General features: G+C 37.4%; 2 protein-coding genes across 4 annotated transcripts; both read right to left on the bottom strand.

Moving 5' to 3' along the window:
* Window positions 1-201: 201 nt before the first annotated feature.
* On the bottom strand, window positions 202-5,349 carry LOC107582743 (transmembrane protein 106B-like). 3 transcript variants are annotated; one of them, XM_016268715.1, is made up of 8 exons: window positions 5,155-5,349; window positions 4,190-4,319; window positions 4,034-4,094; window positions 3,772-3,925; window positions 3,540-3,680; window positions 3,350-3,393; window positions 3,138-3,191; window positions 202-609 (listed from the first exon to the last, which is right to left on the bottom strand). In XM_016268715.1, exons 2-8 carry the CDS (start codon window positions 4,311-4,313, stop codon window positions 495-497), a joined length of 693 nt encoding a protein of 230 aa, XP_016124201.1. In that variant the 5' UTR covers window positions 4,314-4,319; window positions 5,155-5,349; the 3' UTR covers window positions 202-494. The 3 variants fall into 3 exon arrangements, with proteins under 3 accessions (XP_016124201.1, XP_016124200.1, XP_016124202.1); XM_016268714.1 differs by having other exon boundaries at window positions 4,190-4,356; XM_016268716.1 differs by lacking the exon at window positions 5,155-5,349 and having other exon boundaries at window positions 4,034-4,098; window positions 4,189-4,254.
* Window positions 5,350-6,004: 655 nt separating this feature from the next.
* Window positions 6,005-15,901, bottom strand: LOC107582742 (next to BRCA1 gene 1 protein-like). The gene is made up of 21 exons (XM_016268713.1): window positions 15,674-15,901; window positions 15,189-15,251; window positions 14,989-15,007; window positions 14,860-14,882; window positions 14,532-14,714; window positions 14,288-14,365; window positions 13,898-14,112; window positions 13,589-13,708; window positions 13,029-13,280; window positions 12,621-12,780; window positions 12,288-12,533; window positions 12,047-12,169; window positions 11,082-11,157; window positions 10,868-10,978; window positions 9,843-10,019; window positions 9,595-9,726; window positions 8,969-9,434; window positions 8,764-8,846; window positions 8,161-8,227; window positions 7,635-7,737; window positions 6,005-6,919 (listed from the first exon to the last, which is right to left on the bottom strand). Exons 1-21 carry the CDS (start codon window positions 15,773-15,775, stop codon window positions 6,740-6,742), a joined length of 2,979 nt encoding a protein of 992 aa, XP_016124199.1. The 5' UTR covers window positions 15,776-15,901; the 3' UTR covers window positions 6,005-6,739.
* Window positions 15,902-15,938: the final 37 nt, after the last annotated feature.

The raw sequence follows: 15,938 nt of genomic DNA on the forward strand, positions 1-15,938 counted from the left end.
GCTTCATTTGCTCTAGTCCCTGCAGTATTCACAGCAATGGTGAAGATGAAGGCCAGACTACTGGATACCACCAACTGCAATATCAAGGTGTATTTCATCAAGCACCGGACATTATTATTGGGTTTCATAATCCTAATTAAAACAGAACTGGGTGTCTAGTCTAACAGTTCTGATTGGATTTACTCAATAATTCTCACCAAATAAAACATAGGTCATTTAATGTGCAATTTTGTGTTGTGCAAAATTTAAAACACATTTATCTTATGTAAACACTAATTAACAAATCAACAAACAAGAAAAGTGGTCCAAGTTAACGGCACACATTCATTATTTCAGTGATATTTACATTGTATCATGTTTCTATCATTATAGTCAAAAACCATTTAAATGACCTGTAGTAAACTAAGGCATAAAATGACAATATTTTTGAAAGCAGCCTATTCTGATTTTTATAACATCAGCATTCCTGGCCATACATTGGCAATGGTTTTGTCTCAAAGCAGAGGGAAGTAATGAGGCACAGTTGAATTCACTCCACAGTCAATATACTCATAGGCATCCGTAGACATCTGCTCTGAATGGGACAGGTAGGAGACTTTGATAGTCAGTCTGTGGAGAACACAAAGAATTTTACATTAAATACTAAATATTAATTGTTTTTTTATAATGTTATCTATAAAACCAACCACTTAAATGTGACATGGTTAAATGCATAGTTTAAAGTAGAACATACTTATTCGATTTATCCTTGAGTATGTATGGTACAAGTACTTGCAACCCAAAATAAATAATGTCATATCATATGATGCGATTTCAAGTTTTCCTTTCTCTTTGGAGTGTTACAAGCTGTTCATGAATAGATAAGATCCCTAAAGTTGCAAAGACTAAAGAATCAAATCCAAAGAGATATTCTTTATAAAAGTTAAGACTCGTCCACGCCCTCCTAAAACGCCTCGTTTAAACATGCCCCCACACAAGTCTACATCACTGTGTGGGAAGATTTGCATAATACCACCCAAAGAAAGAAGGCGTAACTTCGATTCTCGCTGTAGTATTGTTGCTGCCGCCGCCATGTCTTGGAGACACTGTGTTTTGTTGTGAAAGCGAAACTACTTTGTTTGGCCTTCCAAAAGAGAACAGGACTAGAAATCAGTGGTTAAGTTGACTGTTCCAGAACAGTGCAAACCAAATATTCAGATGTGTGCAGCGCATTTTACGGAGGACAAGGACTGTTTCCTGGGAGAGTAGCCTACAATGCCGGTGTTCTGACAAATAATGCTCACAGCCTGTAAGTAAGTTTTTATATTTAAAGAATTTGCCACTGACAATTCAAACGCGAGTTTTGAGCAGTGTAGAGCAGTACTAGTTGTTTGTCATTTCTCCGATCACAAATGCAGACATGGTTTTATGTTTACGCGATGCAACGCGTAAAAAGACAGTATAAGTCATTACAATCAGTAATTATGTCCCCACTGGATGCAACAAATGCCTCGTTTATAATGGGTTTTAATGTTTTTGTCTCGTCGCGCCGGGACACGGCATCACAGTATGGTAGGGGCGTAACATTTCCGTCACACGCTTGAGGAATTCGGCCAATCACAACACACTGGATAGCTGGCCAATCAGAGCACACCTCGCTTTTCAGAACAATGAACTTTGTAAAAATCGACACGTTTCAAAAAGGCGGGGCATAGAGGAGAAACAATAATGTACAGTATGTGGAAAATTGTTTTTTTTTTACCTTGAACTGCATAAACATTTCATTACACCAAATACACAAAACAATGTTCATTTTTAGCAATGTCATATGACCCCTTTAATATATATATAAAACATTTTAATTAATTATTAATAAAAATAGTCAAAAAATATTTTGTTGTCACTATTTAACAAGGATGCATTAAATTGATCAAAATGCAGTTCTTTTAAACATTCTATCCATCAAGAATGATGAAAAAATTTATCAGTTTCCACAAAAATATTAATCAGCGCAACTATTTTCAACATTGATCATAATAATATGAGCATCAAATTAGCATATTAGAATGATTTCTGAAGGAACATGTGACTCTGAAGGCTGGAGTAATGGCTACTGAAAATCTACCTTTGCCATCACATGAATAAGTTACATTTTATAATATAATAAAATAGAAAACAGTGGTTTTAAACTGACCCCAAACTTGAACAGTAGTTTACATATTTTACTATGGGCGTGTATTGTTTTATGTCATGCACTTTATCTATAAAATGTCAATATAGTCCATAAAGTTCACATGACTGACAGTCAGAAAAAAAAATAATATCTCACTTGGTTTAACCAGTGACCATTTCTGTGTCATGGCCTGTAACAAATTTGAGTTATAAAGACATTTTTTTTTTTTTTAACTCAGTATTTCATCTTAGGCTGGTCCAAGCTCTTTGAAACAAAAACTGATCTTTAGGGAACATTTCATGGTACATGAATACAATAACTTGTGCTTGTAAGGTCTACAACAGTGGTTAGGGGACCTCAGCAAATTTCTAGGTTCCCCTTGGAAGTTTGTTGAGGCCCCCTAGTGGTCTTCAGTGCCCTACTTGAGAATCACTGCTCTAGACCTCACTGAATAGCACAAGCTATTGTATGTCAGTCATAATTACAAGCATTTACTGTGAAATACTGTACTTTCTATTTTTTATTATGCTTGTATTACATCTGTTAATTTATCAAAATTTACACCACTATTGCTACACCAAGTATTTGTGTGTTATGTAAAGATGAACATTGCTGCATATTTCTTTAGAGAGACTGCAGTGGCTAAATTTAAACTTGTTTAACCTGTTCCTATAATGTATCAGTAAGATTCAACAGATCTAATCAACTTCACATAGAATATAAACTGTTTATACTCTAACATGATTTAACATTACAGATGGACTGAAATACAAGTCATTGGTTGAATCAGTGCTGACAGTGAATAGCATTTAGATACATTTACAAGTTACACCAAATATGAATTCAAACAATTCTTCAATGAGAACCTTCCGAATTCTAGCCTTCAACACGTCAACCAGAGCTGACCAGTGTTCAGTGATTCAGTCAAATAGCATGCGAATAGAAATCTTAAAATAAAGCTGATGCAATAAAGATGAATACTTACTGCAAATGCAAGAATAAGGTGTGAATCTGAATGGAATGTGACTTGCAGTAATTACTGTAAAAGGAACAGACATTAGAGAAAGTTTCTAAGTATATTTTGAGTACTTGAGAATTTACATGATGTCATATACATTGGGATTATAGTGGAAAACAGAACATAATGATTAAAGACCTTAATGATGAGACATAAATATTGATTGAAGTATTACTTACTTAAGGCCAGAGTCCTCAATAACAATGTCGGCTATAACTTTAATCTGAAAGATGAAAGAAAAATGAATGACATCTTTATTTAAGACTTGTTTTGATTGTCAGGATCAGAGACTTTCAAGAATTATTTTTTTAATGCATATGAGAACATAGAAAAATGCTTTATATTATATACGTTTGCTCAAAGTTTTACCGTTTTCTGTGATCGAGGAGGCAGTATGGTGACATTGGGGAACTTGTTGTTGCCAACCACCGTCTCAAAAATGAATGATTGCACACTAAGATTATCAGCTGTGATACTGACAAAGTTTTGGTTGGTAAGGTTCATTTCATGCTAAAGAATGGATAATACAGACAGAGGATTACAAGTTATATATAATGCAATACAGCAGGCAAATCTTAGTGTGACATTTACACACACTTACCGTGATCACCATTTTTACTTTATCTGGAGTGAAATAGACCATAGATGACTTTAGCTCCACAGCTGACATATCCATACTCCGTGGGAAGAGGAAAAACAGGATCAGTGAGCAGATCAAGAGGCAAAGCCCCACTGATATAAACACATACAGTTTCCTGTGGGACATGAAACCATGTACATTAGTTTGAGATAACTGACATGACAAGCACATTTTATTAATCCCTGAAACTGACAATTACAGAAGTAGAGTTAGTGATACTGACGTGTGGTGAGGTTTCAGCCTTTGGTCGCTACAAGGAATGACTGCCACGAGTTGGTTCTGACCTGAGGATGTCAAGAAAAGATGGACAGAATAAGAGTGGGTGCGTTTAAAAGTCGAAACTACAAATAAAACGTTATTTGCAACCACTGAAACTTGCCTCTCGGAATGCGTCCTGTGCCCTGACAGGTAGGACATGGATCCGTCTGTCCTTCTCCACTGATACTGCCATAGTCCAACCATTTGGAAAGCCTCCGTTTCTCTCCATGTTTATTCTGGGACATACTGCTCTATTTCCAGAAGATGCAGGATCAAAACTAAAGGCCTCTACAATTAACAATAAGACAGCTTCACTAAGGTTTGCCTGTTGTAGGTACGTAATTGCAAAGAAAATCTTTTACTTAAGGTTACTGTAAAAGCGATTGTATTGTTCTAGTTCTACATTACACTAATGAACCAAACTGTCTCCAAAACATCCACTGTAGGTCACACTGTAAAGCTACAGTAAAACAATAAGCTCCACAACCATAAAACTCCAAAGATCATTATGAAAATGATTCAAAGTTTCATAATTTGATCAAAGACCTTAAATGGCACAGTTTCCGTGACAGTGGAAAAGTTCACTTAGAATTGTTATTTATATAGTAATATTTATGCAAGTCATTATGCTCTCAATTTACATTTGAATTAAAGTGGCATGGAAGAGTGCAGCACAATAGTTCATCATTCTACGTTACAAACAACGACTATGGTAGCTAAAGATGACTGTGCGGTAAATGCAATGAAATGTTAAAATTATTTAGCGTTAGCTGAGTTATTTCGTCCAGCTGTAAAACATCAAAACAACTGATAAATTGAGCTGCTGCTCGCCTAGAAAGCATTTGTAGCTCCAAACGCGTCTAGGTTTGCCTAGGTAGGCAACAATAATTATGCGTTTTAAACAGTCATAATATGTCAAACTAACACCATTTTAAGAGAGATAGAAGTACACACTCATCCTCACAATGTCGGATAGTTTTAAATCACAAAAGACTGTGCGAATTCATGTCACTTTCCTTAACATCATCATGACACTTCTTCTCGTGTCAAAACATTACTAAATGCGTTTGTCAAATCTCCACCTACCGTGAATTCATCGGAACATTCTTGTTTTATATTTCGATTTACTCTTTCCCACAGACTAAGGTCATTTGTTTCGTGAGTTATTAAAGACTCTACACCCAACTTTCCTTCGAGACTCGTTTATGAGCTTGGAGCTTTCGAGTACGCAGCTACTTCCCTCTTTGTTCCTCTTCAGCTGTTTGGTGTCGCCATCTGCTGCTCATAATCGATACTGCGTGTTGATGGACTACGGATGAATACAATCTCGTTAGATACTACAGCATCTTGTAGGGAAATTGCATACATTGGAATTATCATATTGGAATTAGTGTCAAGCCTTTGTAGAGGTTTTCTAAATGTGTGTTGTAAAGAATTCACCAAGAAAAAACGTTATCAATTAAAAAATATATTGAAAGAGAAGTGAATTTTGAAAAAAAAAAAAAATATATATATATATATATAATTTTTTTTCTTTCTTTTTCGAAATCTGACAAAAAAAAATTGTTATATCTACTGTGATTATTTCAGTACAACATGTATAACATTCTTTTACACAATCCAATAAAGCTTTGGGAATCCAAAAAAAATAACCATTTGAAAAATTTTTGTTTAATCATTTTACAATTAACAGAAATATAATTTAAACACTATAACCAAAAACAAAATCTTGTGGGTTGGGGAATCTGTGCTCAGTTCCTGTCTCATATGAGGAAGCTGGCTAAAGGAGTAACTATCTTAATCTTTATAACATTCCATCGTTTCAGCGAGTCAGATGTACATTAACCAAACATAGTTTTGCTGATTGGGGTGATTTGAACAATAGCAAGAACATTTATGATTATGCGATGCAAATAACTCAAACACACAGAAATGATAATGGAATGTTTTTTATTCACTATGCTGGACACAAAAAGCCATGTTGATAAGCCTTCAGTTCATAGTAATACATTGCACATGAAAATGACCAAAACTGGTGCCTAGCAAAAACTTTGACCAATCAATCACTGGTTGTGTTAAGCATGACTAATACACTCATTGCACATTCCTATAAGTTTGGCAGCCCACCACCTTAGTGTGATATATGAATTAGTGTGATTTAAAATAAGATATACAAATATAGAGGTCACTGTGACAAAAAACTAAATCAATGCAGGCTTTTATTTTTATATCTTTCCTCTGAGAGGCAAAAGTGCTCAAACAAACTGAAACCCTCTGGGCATTGTCTCAAATGTATCCTCTTATCTAATCAAGCAGTACAAAAGATACCTGAAGCCTAGCTAACAGCAGTCTATTCGTGTTAGGTGGGCACACACACTGAATAAAGAAAGCATTAAGACTGCTTATTAAACTTTATGTTGTTTCCTCATTCATAATGTCCTATATAAACATGAAACTAAAATTGTACAATCAAGTAATTGCATCATTGCAGCTATGGTCTGTTATAGTGATACAGTTCTCTTTTTCGAGAGTCCAAACTATTTCTCTAACAATAGACCATCAGAGATCATTTCAATATTTCACCATTACCCCACTCCTGTTCTGACAGAATGCTGCAACATGATGAAATCGTTTACAATTCTTATACTTTATTGAGGTTGCTCGGTGCGTCCTAATGTCTAGAGATGTGCCATTCGCTGTCGGTCAACTGCACCAGCTCGTTGACCACATCAAGCAAATTGTAGTGATGCTTCCTCAGCAACCTTTGATTGAGCGGCTGGTTACTGAAACCCATCTCCTGTAATACAGCCATCATGGAGGCATCCTCGCAGGCTGGGTCAACAGCAGGCCGCTGAAAGACAATCAAACCAAAGTTAGTATGTTGAAGGTCACTCACATGTCAAAGCTAGGATTTAGAGATAACAAGGAATGCAGAAAATCCAGACTGAAGTACACAAGGCATGATGCAACTACCATGATTATAGGACCAACTTTTCATATACAGTTGTTTTCTAGAAATAGTATACTACTGTTCAAAAGTTTGGGGTCAGTAAGATTTGTTTTTTGAAAGAAATCGATAGTTTTATTCAGCAAGGATGCATTAAATTGATCAAAAGTGACTGAAGACATTTATAATGTTACAAAATATTTAGAACTTTTTACTTAAAGAATCCTGAAAATAAAAACATGGTTTCCACAAAAAAATTAAGCATCACAACTATTTTCAACATTGATTATGATAAGAAATGTTTCTTGCGTATCAAATCAGCATATTAGAATCATTTCTGAAGGATCATGTGACACTGAAGACTACTGAAGAGTAATGGCTTCTGAATATTCACAGGAATAAATGACTTAAATTATAAAATTATAATGATATTTCACAATATTACGTTGAATGTATTTTTTATCAAATAAAGCCTTGGTGAGCATAAAATACTTATTTCAGAAACATCTTACTGACCAAGGTCTTTTGAACAGTAGTGTAATAAAAAGAAAGTCATTATATGGTGGCTGGTTATGTTCTGGTCTAGTGTGTCGTGCACTGATAAGGAAAAATGTCTCACCTGTGCAGGTGTGCTCTGGCCTGTAAAGAGTGCTTTATAAGCAGAGGCAGCCACAGAGAGAGCTCCCTTCACCAGCCCCTCTGTCAGACCACCGTGACGTGCCCTGCACAAGAATAAAAAATAAAAACAGAAACAAAAGGTCATGCCATAATAGTAGCGTGCCAACAAAACAGAAGGACTAGAGAGATTAACTCTCATGAAACCGTCATGAAGCAAAACTAAAAGAGAAACAGCTAAGTGAACATGCATAACTCGACCCAACTGGCTAAATGGTGTGCATGTTTAAAGGAATTTAAAAAAAATGACAACAAAGAAAACACTGGTCAACCACAGGGGGAAAAAAACTGTCTGCAGAGCTACTTCCTCCTCTGCTGAAATCAAGCTTTTATGTAGATATTCAAAACCAGATCTTTCTCACTTTCCTGAATATGTACATGTATCCTGAACTAAATATTATAATGTGATGCCTGTAATGCATGCAAGCAGAACAACAGCTCAAAACAATGACCTCACTGTGTTGTTATACCTGAGATCCTGGGAGCCGCAGGTCTCAAAGGCACTAACAGGGGCCTCTAAATGAGCTGATCTGCAACCTAGGGCAAAGAACAGACAAGCTATTCTGTCACACATTTTTTTTAAATGGCTTAAAGCTACACAACTAGTTTAACTACACAACATTTTGTTAAAATGTCAAACAATGTCTTACTGATTATTTAAATAAATAAAGGTACAGAACTGAAGAAATATATGCCTGCCTATAATAATAATAATAAATATTTAATAATAATTTTTACATCTCTTTGAATATATTTTTTTATTGTATTTATTGCTTTTACTGAATTCTTCATACCTCCACACACTTTAAAAACGTATAACCTATAGAGGCTTGACACTACTTCCAAAACAATAATTTCACACACACACACACACACACACAAAATAAAATAATAATAATAATAAAGTATGTTTTTATTTATTTAGTTAGTTAGCTAAATATAAATAAACATTTTCAACCAAAATTATAACATAGTATGATGTTAACTGTTGCATACAATAGAGAAACTTCTAACCAACATTTGATTTACAAATTTTTTTTTCACACAACTGACACCGAGACATGGGGACTCACCACTTGAGTCATCGTCAAGTTGATATGAGGTGTTGTCTTCAGAGGCCCCTGGTCCTGACTCAAGATCGTGAGATCTCACTGATCTGCAAAATAATCATAAAGCGATTAAAACAAATTAAAGTCCATGTATAATAATATATGGCATTTACTGTGCATTATTAATTAGTAAAAAAATTATTTTCTAATTCTCTGAATGTGATTTAACCTGTGGGTTCGAAGAGATGGGGGTGGCGAAAGAGCTATGGGCGGAGGTACTATCTCTGGAATTAGAGGAGGAGTGTCCAGTATCTGAGAGGTGCAGAGCATCCGCTTCAGGCTGTTTTGAATAGCTGGAAGGTGGATGGGCTCCTCGTTCTCTCCTTCAGCCATGCTCTGGATTTGCTGTGCCTCTGGCTCTTTGGCAAGAGGGACTGCAGGCTGGGACATTGCTGAGCTATACATTGATTCTCCCAGGGGCCTGGAAGTATCGAAGCAGTCAGGCAGGATGACAATGTAGTCCTCTGATGAGGCAGAGGACACCTGGCTGTTGACCTCATCCCACTCTCCTGCTTCTTCCTCTTTTTCTTGATCATTTTCATGTCCCTTTTGTTCCACTTCTTCTTCATTCTCGTCCTGTGCAGCTGGGTCGGTATAGAGGTTTTCATTTGAGCCAATAAATGCTTCCGAAAAGACTGTGAAAATAACCAAGTGTAAATTGAAAGAAGGTACAGCTCAAGTAGAAAAGGCATGTTTATTTTTAGCAAGCCCAAGCAGAAGGGCACACTCTCAGTATGTCTAAGCAACAGTGACATACATTTTTTTTTTAAAACAACGAAGGAGGAGCATGCACACCTGGTATGACAGTTTCCTCTGTTTTAACTGGCTTTGGCACAGGGACTGGGGCCTCAGGCCTGTTTATGATTGCCAAAGGTCTGTCGTTATTCACCAGTAATGATCTCTCCTGAAATCGAGCAGTGTCATGAACTGCAAAATAATTAGAAGCAAAATTTACAAAATGATAGTGACCTCTGAAATATCTATTGGGTAAATGAACAAAGCATTGAGTTCTGTAAGCACTTATACAGCAGACAGAAGCTCACCGTCATGCCTCCTCAGGTTGGGCCAGGCCCTGCGTTGAGGCTTGCGCTCTGGTTCCTCCTCAAGAGTGAGAGAGCGAATCACAGTCTCGCACACAAACTGGGTCCCACTGATGTCTTCATCTCCTTCCTCATTGCCGGGAACGTCCAGAAGTTCATTCTGTCTCTGAGGCTGCAACACTAATGGAGAACAAGCCACATCAGACTATGATTCAATCACAAAGGCTTTGATTTACAAAAAGATCATTTTAAATCTGTTTGTTAAATGTAAAAAACTAATTGGAGGTAATTTATCCTCCAGGTACATTGTTTGTGCTACTCTTATGATGTTTTAGTAGAAAAGTTAATGAGATAAAGTGTAGTATCATTTATTGGCAAAAGCCACTTACAAGTTCATTTTGAACTACAATTCAAAAGTTTGGGGTCAGTATTTTTTTTTTGTCAAGAAATTAATTATTTTATTCAGCATGGATGCATTAAATTGATCAAAAGTGACACTTATTTCAAATAAATACGGTTCTTTTGTACTTTGTATGAATCAAATAGTTCTGAAAAATGCTTCACATTTTCACAAAAATATTAAGTAGCATTAATTGATTAAAGTAATGTTTCATGAGCACCAAATTAGCATTTTAGAACGATTTCTGAAGCATCATGTGACAATTCAGCTTTGATTTCACATGAATAAATTACATTTTAAAATACATTAAAATGGAAAACAGTTATTTCAAACTGTAATATTTCACAATATTACTTTTTTTACTGTATTTTTGATCAAATAAATGCAGCCTTGACGGGGGTAAGAAACTTCTTTTAAAAATATTTAAATCTTACCAACCCCAAACTTTTGAGTGGTTTGTATGTCAAATACTGATTTCCGAATTTATGAATAACAAATGAGTAATTCTGCTTTAGTGCAACTTTATAGGAACTATCCTTCTATTTAGACATTATTTAGATCTAATCTATAGGGGTTGTTAGATGTAACTACAAATCAGTCATTCAAATTCCACTTAAGATGCTCTAACCTTGACTTTTTTTCCTGCCTGAATGTCCAGCCTCGACTTTGCTTAGCCCCGTTCCATGCTTTCCAAACAAGGGTCCATGATGAAAAGGTGGAGATACACAGGGGGTCATATCTGAGGAAATTACACAATTTGAGGCCAGACTAATTATGCACATGACGTTGAGGAACAGACCCTGAGGAAATATTATATAATTGTGACCAGTATGAGGCCTTACCAGCTGGAGTGTTGGCTGGGACTTTCTCCAATTCTTGCACAATGTTTATATCCAGCAACTCAAAGGACAACAGATCCTGGAAAACAACAAGACTTTGGACATTAGTTGTTAAGCACACTAGGGCTGTCAAAATAACTGAAAAACTAAATTCAAATTTAAAAGGCATAATTTCAGTTAGGGGGGAAAAAAGCTTTTGGCTTCTTTCCTGAGGCCACAAGAGGGCGCATGGAGCAAAATATTATGCACGTTTCTTCAAAGCATAATAAAATAACACGACTATCTTTGAAAAAAGTGCATAATGTTTAAAATAATGTTTATAGACCATATATAATTAATAACGTTGCTTAAACAATTAGAAAAAAAACAGCACCATGCATGTATTTATAGTTTAATACAAAGGACCGAAAACCAAATCACAAAGAGTAGGCTACTTTCTTCATTTAAAAACATGAGATACAGTGGGATGGGGAAAAATCGCCATAACGTCTTTAGACATGTTTTTTAAAAGTTGAACTTGCATTAATTTTACATGGCTTTCTAAACATGCCGCTCTCTGCGAGACGCGAGTGCAACGCTGATAGATGTCCCTCTAGAAAATGTGATAAATATGCGTTATGTGTAAACGGCTTGGTTTCAGTTTTGACGTAAACAACATCTTCTCCACACTGATGCTCTCATTTTCCGCAATATATGAATGAACAATGTAGCAGCGCCGCATCTAGTGGGTTCAACTGGATAGGCTAACAAAAGCATTCAAATGCAATCAATGACACATACATCGTCATCGCATCTCGTGTGCCACTGATAAGGCTGCCTGACGGCTGACGCAGACCTTAAATTCACTGTGGTTTTTTTGGTTTTTTATTCGACAAATATTCGAAATTCAAATTTTTTTTTGACAGGCCTAAAGCGCACATCACTAAACAAACATACAGTGGTGTCTTTGTGTCCAACAACGCACATACCTGTGCCATCAATAAGTCCACAGAGGGGAAGTAGTATTCTCTCTGAGAGCTGGTAGACACTTCACAATCTCTGGTGCCTGACCAGAACATGCCATCTTTCCTCATTAGACAAAGATCAGTCCTCTATAAGAGAAGATAGTTAAGCATTTAATCTCTCGCAATACTGTTATAACATGACCGTTAAACCTTAAAATAGCAATATTTGAAAACATCAAGGTACTGTGGTTTAAAGTTGACTCACCAGTGATTTGCTGCAGTGGGTGGGTTTCTGCTCTGCACTTGGCACCACTATAATGCTACACCACACTCTGGGCCCAAACTGCACCCCGCAGTGTGCCAGGCGCCAGTGAGACGTGTAGGTGCCCTCCACCAAGGGCGCCACAAATGCCACGCTCACCACACCAACCTGACCAGGCTGCAGAAAGGGCACTGCGACTTCTTTTTGCTCCCGTGAGCCCAGGGTCAGGTTGCCCCACATAAACTTCAACTACGAAAGACACAACACACATGCAAACGCAGCCCACAATGTGTGGAGACACATTCTTTTCAACCTATAGTGAGTTTCAAAAAGTACCTTGGTCTCTGAAGTCCAGCTGATGTTGCCAGTGTTCCTCATCTTCCAGTATTTGATGAACTTGGTGCCTGGCTCCAGACAAGTGCCATCTGGTAGATTCTCATCCAGAAACAAGGCAGTCATTGTGGGCACCAAGGTGGAGCAGGAGACCTTGGGACCCCTGGTTTGAGTGCACAGAGGATCGTCAGAACAGCTTTGTTTCAGTGTCTGTCTTTTCCTTGTAGCTCATATCAAAAAAGTACAAAAAGGACGTAATACATAAAGGCAGCGGGTGCATTTTGAGGTAGTTCCATCCACTTGCCAGCGATAACTCAACTATAACAGACAATGTGATAATCTTGATAATGATTGTTCTGGACTGGGTAGGGAGGTCAACCCAGCCCTGACCCCTCTCAGTGTGGCCCTTACTCTGGACTGGATGTTTGAGGGTCTGGGCACAGGGCCGGAGCTGGGGCTGGACCTGGGCCTAGAGATGTGGCGGGAGCGGGGGCAAGGCCCGAGCTGCCGGTCCCATTGGAGGCTCCACTCCACAGCAGACCTCTCTTCTCCAGCCTCAGCTTCTTCTTGATCTCCTTCACCTCGGCCTTAAGCTGCCTCCGCTCAGCTTTTAGCCGCTGTCTCTCCGCCTTTCGCACTGTCCTGTCACCCCGCCTCAGAAACCTGAGAACGAGCAGAAATTAATCAAATTATCAAGTGTAATTATATCTCTTAACACCACTCAGACTAAGTAGAAGATACTAGGGCTGGGAATCGAGAATCAATTCCAAATCGATGGAATCGATTCCATCAGAGGGACCTGACTCCTCTTTAATAGCCATTTTAAGTTCAGATTAGTTGATCACGTTCTTCACAAACAACGGTGAGGAATCAATTCTAGAGTCCCAGGAACAGGAATTGGAGTCATTTCCTAAAATGTTGAATTTGAACAGCCCTAGAAGACACACAACATCGTGATTATTTTGGCTTGCCTGGGTTCTGGAGTAACTCCACGTTCAGGAACAGACAAAGGAGTCCATGTTCTCTTTAGGTTGTGGCTGGGATCGTGTTTATGACTACATGGCTCACATAAGATGCAAGATGGACAAACGCTGCACATAGAAGAAGGAAAATGTTTCATATTGAGCTTAACATTCGACATCATGTAATTCAGTTTTTTTTTTTTTCAAATAGTGTGTGCTTATTAATTATTTTTATTTTATCATTTATATTTATATTAATGTATATATATTTACATCAATTATTTATAGTATCATTTGTTCGTTTTAGGACATTCTCACCTGCACTGATATCCTCCTCCAGTGGCTGGTCCTTTACAACTACTGCAATTTGGAGTTGAACTAGAGGCCCTTAGCGTGGTGGAGCTCGTAGCTTTCTGAGTGCCAGAGGTGCTTGGCTCTTCTGCGGGAGGATCTAAGGCTCTGTGTGTGCAACACTGGCCAGAAAACTCACTACACATCCTGTCCACCACCTCCCTTACCACTTGATCTTTAAACTGCAATGATGATTGAGAACAATTTTGCAACAATTTGGACCAGATTCAATAGAAAGTAATGTGTTTATTATGAGATGCTAGTTTCTCATGTTTTCTCAGGTGCAATTTTATTGTTACATGCAAAAATCAAAGCAAAGATCTATGAAATTATAAGACTTTCTTTAGGATACAGTACCCTGTCCATGTAGGATTTAAACCACGTTGGTACTGCTTCCTCGTCGGTTTTCATCCCTTTGTTTTCTTTGGCCACAGCCTGTTCAAGGAAAACAACTCAGTCTGAAATGATCTCAGCCTGTAATAAGTCCAGTCCATTATTATTCACAATGTCTTATTCAACAAGATATGCATGAACTAATAAGCAGCTCACACTATAAAGATGGCATATAGTATGTTTTATTAAAAGACTGCAAACTGCTTACCGAGTCCCGCTCGGGGGTCACCTGGGTCTCCTTGTCTGCCATCTTGACCCTTGCTCGATACGGCGGAGCTGGTCTAGGATCTATCTTTAGTTCTTTCAGCTCTGCCTTCACTGCACCACCTTCTGCCTGACCCTTCATCTTATAGACATTAATGTGTAGCTGGTTGGCCTGCTTAAATGCACTCTAAATAAAATAATAATAAAATAATATAATAAAAATGTGTTAAAAGCCTGCGGATTTTTTAAAATTATGATTATAATGATGGCATAACTTTTCACAGCATGGCTCAGATTTGGCTTGTGACTGAAAAAAAGATTGGTGTTCTTACCTTTAGAGCTTCTGTATACTCATCTGTGATGATAATAATAACATACAATAATAAATAATATAGGCAATAATATTTTATATTCACTATGATATCAATATTTGAACACTACAGACTGAATGTATTACATACCTTGACAGTTTATGCACACCTGTAAAAATAAGAAGACAATATCAATAGAAGTACTTTTGAAAACAGATTTATAACAATAGTCAACCGACTTTTGTCAAACTCATACTTTAAAAAATATATATAATCCATCAATGTAAAACTATGAAATCGCAGATATAATCAAAATGATATAAACTCGTTATTAAACTGTTATTATTTACCTCCTCGTTGTCCTCGTCAAAATATTTCACTTGAAAATGGATCAGGCCGAATGTAGTTTTAATCTACAAGTTATAAAAAGGCACTAAGTCAGCTAACAATGTAAACAAACACCATCAGGAACTGCAGACTTTCTTAAAGACATCGAAGAGTTACAGGCAGATTAGAGTGAAAATCGCTATTCTCCAACGTTATTATTTATTTACAAGCTGTCATCTGATTTATGGCCGAACAGAAAGGTCAAGAGCAAATGACAGATACAGTTGCAATTGATATCACTGGGGTTTGTATAAAAGACCCAACTGTGATATATGTTAATACATATCTATTATAATAGGATTAAATATTTTGACTGAAGGTTAAACGTCTTATACGTTACCCCCCGGTTAAGGTTTGTTTATGTAGGCCTCGGCTACGGCCTTCCAGAACCAAGAAATGTAAACGTCCCCACATAAACGCCACCCAGCAAGGCTTAATGACTCCTTACCCAGGCCTCCACAGTCTCCCACTGTGCTTTGTTCGTGTCCAAGACTGGAAATTTCTTCACGTTGCCCCTAAAGTTCACTTTGACAGTGACGGGGAGGTTCATGGCTGTTAGCCAGAGTCAACTAGTGCGTTTGCTGCGGGGATGTGACGCTCTATAAATGCCCGTGGTGGTGTCAACACTGTCAGACTTGTCTTTTGCGTTCTTGTTTACATCGCGAGATTTGTACACGCCCCCAAAACACGTCAGAGGAAGTGTCTCGGATTTA

The sequence above is a fragment of the Sinocyclocheilus grahami genome, unplaced genomic scaffold, assembly GCF_001515645.1.
Source record: "Sinocyclocheilus grahami isolate Dianchi unplaced genomic scaffold, SAMN03320097.WGS_v1.1 scaffold47.1, whole genome shotgun sequence".
Lineage (NCBI taxonomy): Eukaryota > Metazoa > Chordata > Actinopteri > Cypriniformes > Cyprinidae > Sinocyclocheilus > Sinocyclocheilus grahami.